At 41.3% G+C, this 6,487-nt stretch overlaps 1 protein-coding gene across 1 annotated transcript; it reads right to left on the bottom strand.

Moving 5' to 3' along the window:
• Positions 1 to 5,345: 5,345 nt before the first annotated feature.
• On the bottom strand, positions 5,346 to 6,275 carry LOC136610091 (olfactory receptor 5AR1-like). The gene has a single exon (XM_066589355.1). It carries the CDS (start codon positions 6,273 to 6,275, stop codon positions 5,346 to 5,348), a length of 930 nt encoding a protein of 309 aa, XP_066445452.1.
• Positions 6,276 to 6,487: the final 212 nt, after the last annotated feature.

Raw genomic sequence — 6,487 nt, 5'->3', positions numbered from 1 at the left:
CTATGAATGCAGTAAGAACTCTGGGATGGAAATGCTGTGTGCACATTGCAATGTAGTGTGAATACATCTGTCTGCTCATCACATGAACCGCAAAGAATTTTACCACCTATCAGGAAACAATGAAGGTAGGTAAAGTGAAATTTATATTTGAAGACACTTTACATGTTAATAATATGTCTAACATAATTGCTATACTTATAGGATGGTTTTAAAATTAGAGATTTACACTTCCAACACTTCTGCCTCTACCACCGGGAACAGACATGGAAGTGTAAGAGCTGCTTTAGTTCCCATGTATTTCAATGAAAGTGAAGCCAGCTAGGGCACTTCAGCTCCCATCTCCTATGACTCATAACCAGCCCGCTGTACTGACAGAGGTCCAGGGGATCAAGTGATCATTGGGGATCCTGTGTGGCAGGTCCCCGACAATTAACTATAGATGAACTATCCTATTTGAGGTCTTGCAATGGAAATAAGGCCATATTAGCTGGCTAGGCTAGTAAACTGATGAGAAAGTGCTGATAAGGAGCACAGCAGACTTTTTAGTTGTGATCGAAAATGTAACAATGTACCTTTAGTCTGCTAGATACAAGCTTGTCATATTTGTTTTAAAAATGATTCTGGCTGGTTTCTAGTTTACCCCCAGACAAAGCGAGCAAGCAAAATGCACATTGAGGCACAAAGTCTATGGAGGTCTGTATTACTGCACAGTCTTTAAGTGTCTCTACTATAGTGTATATACATATATTTGAGTTCGTGTTTGTTAGGGCCATTATACATTTGGCACTGAGACGGCTGTATCAATTTGAACCTCTTCTACATTCATTCTTATGGATGCTGTTCCCTCTTTTAGGTGTTTTTAATATTTTAGTTTTTGTAATTAAAATAAAGATTAATTTTTCTATTCTGTGTATGCTATAGTTTAGTGGTTATTGTAGAGAGATGTAGCAGAGGAATTTTGAAGTGTATAGAGTTATACTTTCTCTGCAGATTCTATTAAATGTTGCAGAAATGATAGGCTACAGCTTCACAGTTTAATGACATAAAAATGCCGCAAGAGCAACCCACAGTTTCTTAACCTCTTAGTGGCGAAGCCTGTTTGCGCCTTAGTGACAGAGCCAAATTTTTGAAATCTGACATGTGTCACTTTAACCCCTTAAGGACCAGGCTGTTTTGTACCTTAATGACCAGACACTTTTTAGGGATTTTACTAGAGATGAGCGAACGTACTCGTTATGAGTACTTACGCACCCGAGCACCGCCATTTTCGAGTACAGGGGTACTCGCGCGTAAAGATTCGGGGGGCGCCGTGGCGGCACGGGGGGTAGCAGTGGGGAGTGGAGGGGAGAGGGAGAGAGAGAGGGCTCCCCCCTGTTCCCCGCTGCCCCCCCCCCCCCGCACCGCCGCGCCTCTCCCCGCCCCCCGGCGCCCCCCGAATCTTTACGCCCGAGTACTGAAGTACTCGAAAATGGCGGTACTCGGGTGCGTAAGTACTCATTATGAGTACGTTCGCTCATCTCTAGATTTTACCCATGTGGCGGTTTTACTACCTTATTTTGTTTCTTTTAGCTATCAAAATTATTTTTGCTGTGTTTTTTGTTTCCGTGACATATAGGGCTATTTTTTAAATATCTTTTTCACTGACTTTTTTTCTGTTTTTTAGTTTTATTGGGGGTAAAATGCTAAAAAAATGATTTTTTTTTAACATTTATAGTTATTTTTATTTAGTATATATATATAAAGTATGGGAATGTATTCCTCTATTTATTTCGAACGTTTTGATATATAGTATGTATGGTTTTGGTTCACAGGGCGCATACGGCGATGGTTTTTGTTGCTGCCAGCTTTGTGTTATTTTCTTTCTTATGTATATATTGTTGTTTTATTTTGAAATTTTGTTTTACTAATGTATGGAATTATGATTTTTTACTATCTATGTCCCCCATGACATCATGTAAGATCTCTGGGGGACATTCATTTTTTTATTTTTTATTTGACAGTTTCCCACTCTAGCTGGGGCGTCCATAGGAGCCCCAGTTACAGGGAAAAACAGACCCTGCAGTGACATTAGTCACTGCCAGAGCTATCCAGGGTCTAGTCTGACCCTCCAGCCCTGCTGTAGCAGGGAACACAGGTGGTCACATGACCCTCCGGGCTCCTGATGTGAAAGTTACATGTTACTTTCACTTTCAGTACAGCACTCGGGGAAGCAGAAGGCAGGAACGGTTAAAAGCCCCTCCTTCCTTCTTCTCTGGGTTATCATCCGTTACTAACAGCTGATAACCCGTTCCTGCCTCTGATTGATTACAGAGGAAGGAGACTTAAAGCTTTAAGCCCAGGACCAGGTGCCGTAAATTTACAATGCCTGGTCCTTAATGGGTTAACATAGAAAAACTCAAGTTAAAATAAAGATTTTGCATATCCAAGTGATTCTGACATTGTTTTTTCACCACATATTGTACTTCATTTAGGTGGTAAAAATAGACCAAAAGAATTTCTCTATTTTAAATTTCCCTAGCTCCTGTGCATGTGTCCGGCATTTTGCTGATGGGTGCATGCGCAGAATCTGAGTAAGGTCTGTGGAGGAAGATCGCGGCGGGGTTCAAATACAGAGGCCTCTGGTAAGAAGTTTCATCTCCTCTCACTGATTGCATTGGTGAAGGGAGATGAAGCATCAACCTTTTTTTTAACTTTTAAGTAATCGCCATTATCCATTGGATAACGGCGATCACATGACTAGTGACCGTTCACTGTACCCCCCGATGAAATCCCTATGCTCTTGGCTACCTTTGGTAGCCAGGAGCAGGGAGATTTAAAATTTCTTGGGCAATCTTCGACTTTTGTGCATGCATCCGCCATTTTGCTGATGGGCGCATGTGCAGAAGCCAGGGTAAGGTCTGCAGATGAAGATCCCATTGTGGGACAAATCCGGGGACTTTAGTTATGTAATTTCATCTCCCCTTACGGATACAGAGTGTGAGATGAAGCTTTAACTTCTAAACTTTTTATTTTAACTTCTTTTAAACTTTACATGATCACCGTTATCCAATGGATAATAGTGATCATGTGACCGGGAACCATATACAGCGGTCCGCAGTCACATTCTCCTGCACTAGGCTATCTTTGACAGCCGGGTACAGAGAGATTTTAAATTTGCCGGGCTCTTCGGCCTTCTGCGCATTCGTGCCACATCGGCGCATGCACAGAAGCCCGCGGCAGATCCAGACCGCTGCGGGACATCATGGAGGACAGAGGTGAGTATTCTCAGCTGCCCTCATAGATCCAATCCATGAGGGCAGCTGAAACTTTAACTTTTTTTTAACTTTTCCGTGATCGCCGGTATCCAATAGTTACCGCGGTCCCCAGTGATATCTCCTACCTCCCAGCTACCTTCAGGAGCTGGGAAGCAGGAGATTTTAAATCTCCCGGGCGATCCAGGCTTCTGTGCATGTGCGTGACGTCATACATCTGTCGTGCATGCGCAGAAGACCGGCATTAGATCCTGGAGGGCTAGATCACCGTGGGAGATCACAGAGGATGGGGTGAGTACTCGCAGCTGCGCTCATTGATCTGCTCCCCACGGCCCCCCATGACAGCTCCATGTTGTTGGCTTCATGGTAATACACAGGCATTGTAATGCATAGACTTTCACTGGTTCACTCACACTTGCTGGTAGAAATTCAGTGTTTTGCAAGCAGAAGAAAAATTGCAGCATGCTCTATGCAGATTCCACGTGCATGGGCTTCATTGATCTCTACAAATGCGTTAGATCCGCATTTAAGATTCGGTATGAATGCGGATTTGCTCACAAATTGAAGATGCATGTGCCTCAAAGTTGTCCACTGAATCTAGGAAACGCTGGTCTTTCATGAGTTCTTGGAATTGTGGTCTATCGAATTTACCTGCTTTTAGCTTCTCCTTGCACATCGTAGGAGATTTTCTACATTTGTAGCCGAAACACATTCCATTTCTCTTCAATGTATTCAAATAAGGAAGATGGAATTACTACCTCTGCGGCGCCACCTATTGGATGGCAGCATTCGTTCATATCAATGTCATACCCTTTATACAGGTCTTTATGACTATAATTGGGAATACGAAACCAAGCCAGAAAACCTATTCCCAATCATTTTTATAAAGACCTGTATAAAGGGTCTGACATTGATATGAAGGAATGCTGCCATCCAATAGGTGGCGCTGCAGAGGTAGTGATTTTGTCTTCCTTATTAGCATAAATTACCCAGAGGAGCTTGTATGGCCTTATAAGTCTCCTCACTCACCTTCTAGGTGTTCCCACACCCCTTTTAGGAGACTTTGCCATCCCCCTACCCACTCACCCCCTAGGTGTCTCCACACATTTTTGGGGTGCTCTCCTTAAGGTGACAGGACAACTCTTTAATATATTTACATATTGTTTCATCAACCCAAGTTTGATATGATATATATTGCCATAACTAAAATCCCCGAATTCAATGAATAGCCGAGTGCTGCCTGTGATTGGCTGAGTTCTGTGACCAACCACTGGCAGAGCTCAGCTGTCATTCAAAGAATGGCTTAGCACTGCCTATGATTGGTTGAGCACTCACCTAATCCGATGCAGCCTTCTTAGCAGGGATTTTAAATCTCCGCCTGCTAAAAGAACGTTATTACAGTGTCGGGACCCATGTGGCTAGACACGCCTGAGCCCTGGCAGCAGCGGAGAGATGAGTATATATATTTTTTATTTTTTTCTACACAAGCTAGGAATGATTTTGAGGGAAGGGCTTATATTTAAAGCCCTTCCCCGAAAATCACTGCGGGGGGTACCAGCATCATATTGCTTTCAATGGGTCTGCCGGCAGCAACGGCGGCCATATTGAAAGCAATGACAGAACATCGCGATCCTCTGCCACAGCTGTCACAGTGTTCAGTGATAAAGGGACTCTCCGCGGGGAATATTTACAAGCACCACGGACCTATGGTGCACGCATGTCCTATGTTTTGCAGGTACATGCATACATGTGAACACACCATAGGGAATCAATGGTTGTAATAGACGTATGGTTTTGTGCGGACATATGTACGCATATAAACATGCTTGTCTGAATGAGGCCTAAATTAGTAAAAAAATATAGGCGATAAATTTCCCTAGTCTATGATGTACAATGGAAAAGTGCATAGTCTTTTGAGGATGTAATAATAATAATAAAAATAATGTTATCAAAAAAATCATGAAGGAAACTGAAAAAAAAAAATTTGAAAAAATATTAAAGCCAGCCATACACATGAGATACCTGTCAGGCAAATGATTACTCTTCCTAATGTCATCTATCCCAATCCACCCACACACATGCAGGATGCTAATATCAAGTACTAAATAGTTTACATTTTACCAGAGCTTGCTTTACATCTTGATTTCTTAAGCTGTAGATAATTGGATTTAACATGGGTACTATTACTGTATAGAACACTGACACCACCCAGTCCTGATCCACGGCATACGCAGAATTTGGTCGTAAATACATTGAGAAGGTTGGGCAGTAGAATAAGGCTACACAAGTAAAATGAGAGATACAAGTGGAGAGTGACTTGCTTTTACCTCCAGAAGTCCTAATTCTAAATATGGTTAATACAATGTAAATGTAAGATATCACTATACATAAAAATGAGCCCACTTCAATAGAACCAGCAATTACAAATAACAAAGCTTCATTAAGATATGTTTCTTTACATGACAGTCTTAAGATGGGATTGATATCACAATAGAAATGGTTGATATGATTAGAACCACAAAATGGTAAGATAAATGCACAATATGTATGTATGAATGCATTAAGACACCCTGCTGCGTATACTGAGGAAATGAGTTGCAAAGAAGTTTGTTTGTTCATAATGATTGTATAATTTAGTGGTTTACATATAGCTACATATCGGTCACACGCCATTACTGCAAGTATCATGGCCTCAGAGCTCGCAAGGTCAATGAAGAGGAACATTTGTATTGCACAAGCAGTGATGGAGATTGTCTTAGTTTCAGATAAAATGTTGGCCATGATGTTGGGTGTAATTGATGATGAATAAAGGACATCTACAAATGATAAGTTCATAAGGAAGAAGTACATTGGTGTTTGTAATCCCGGAGTTATTCTCGTTAACACAATAATCATAAGATTACCCAGCAAGGTTATCAGGTAGACTAATAAGCAGAGTAGAAAGAGAGGCAGCTGAAGCTTTGGGTTGGAAGAGAGACCAGAGAGAATGAATTCTGTCACAAGTGTTTTGTTCTTTTTCTCCATTGCTTTCAGCAGAAATGAGTACAAAATACAAAAAGAGACCATGTAGAGGAATTAATTATGCCATGAGTTTTTCTTTCTCAGTTTAATTGTTCTTGACTTCCAAATCTGCATACAAATAGTAAAAATGCATATGTGGTACATGACAAATAGTCTTATAAAATTATACAAAACAAACAATGACTTGGTATACAAAGAGTATGAAATGATAATTT

This window comes from Eleutherodactylus coqui, chromosome 2 (genome assembly GCF_035609145.1).
Source record: "Eleutherodactylus coqui strain aEleCoq1 chromosome 2, aEleCoq1.hap1, whole genome shotgun sequence".
Lineage (NCBI taxonomy): Eukaryota > Metazoa > Chordata > Amphibia > Anura > Eleutherodactylidae > Eleutherodactylus > Eleutherodactylus coqui.
Note: the sequence above shows the minus strand (reverse complement) of the source record. Positions and strands in the feature narration are given on the sequence as shown.

Excerpts from the sequence above, each read along its gene's own strand:
- LOC136610091 (XM_066589355.1), bottom strand. The coding sequence starts at position 6,275 with ATGGAGAAAAAGAACAAAACACTTGTGACAGAATTCATTCTCTCTGGT.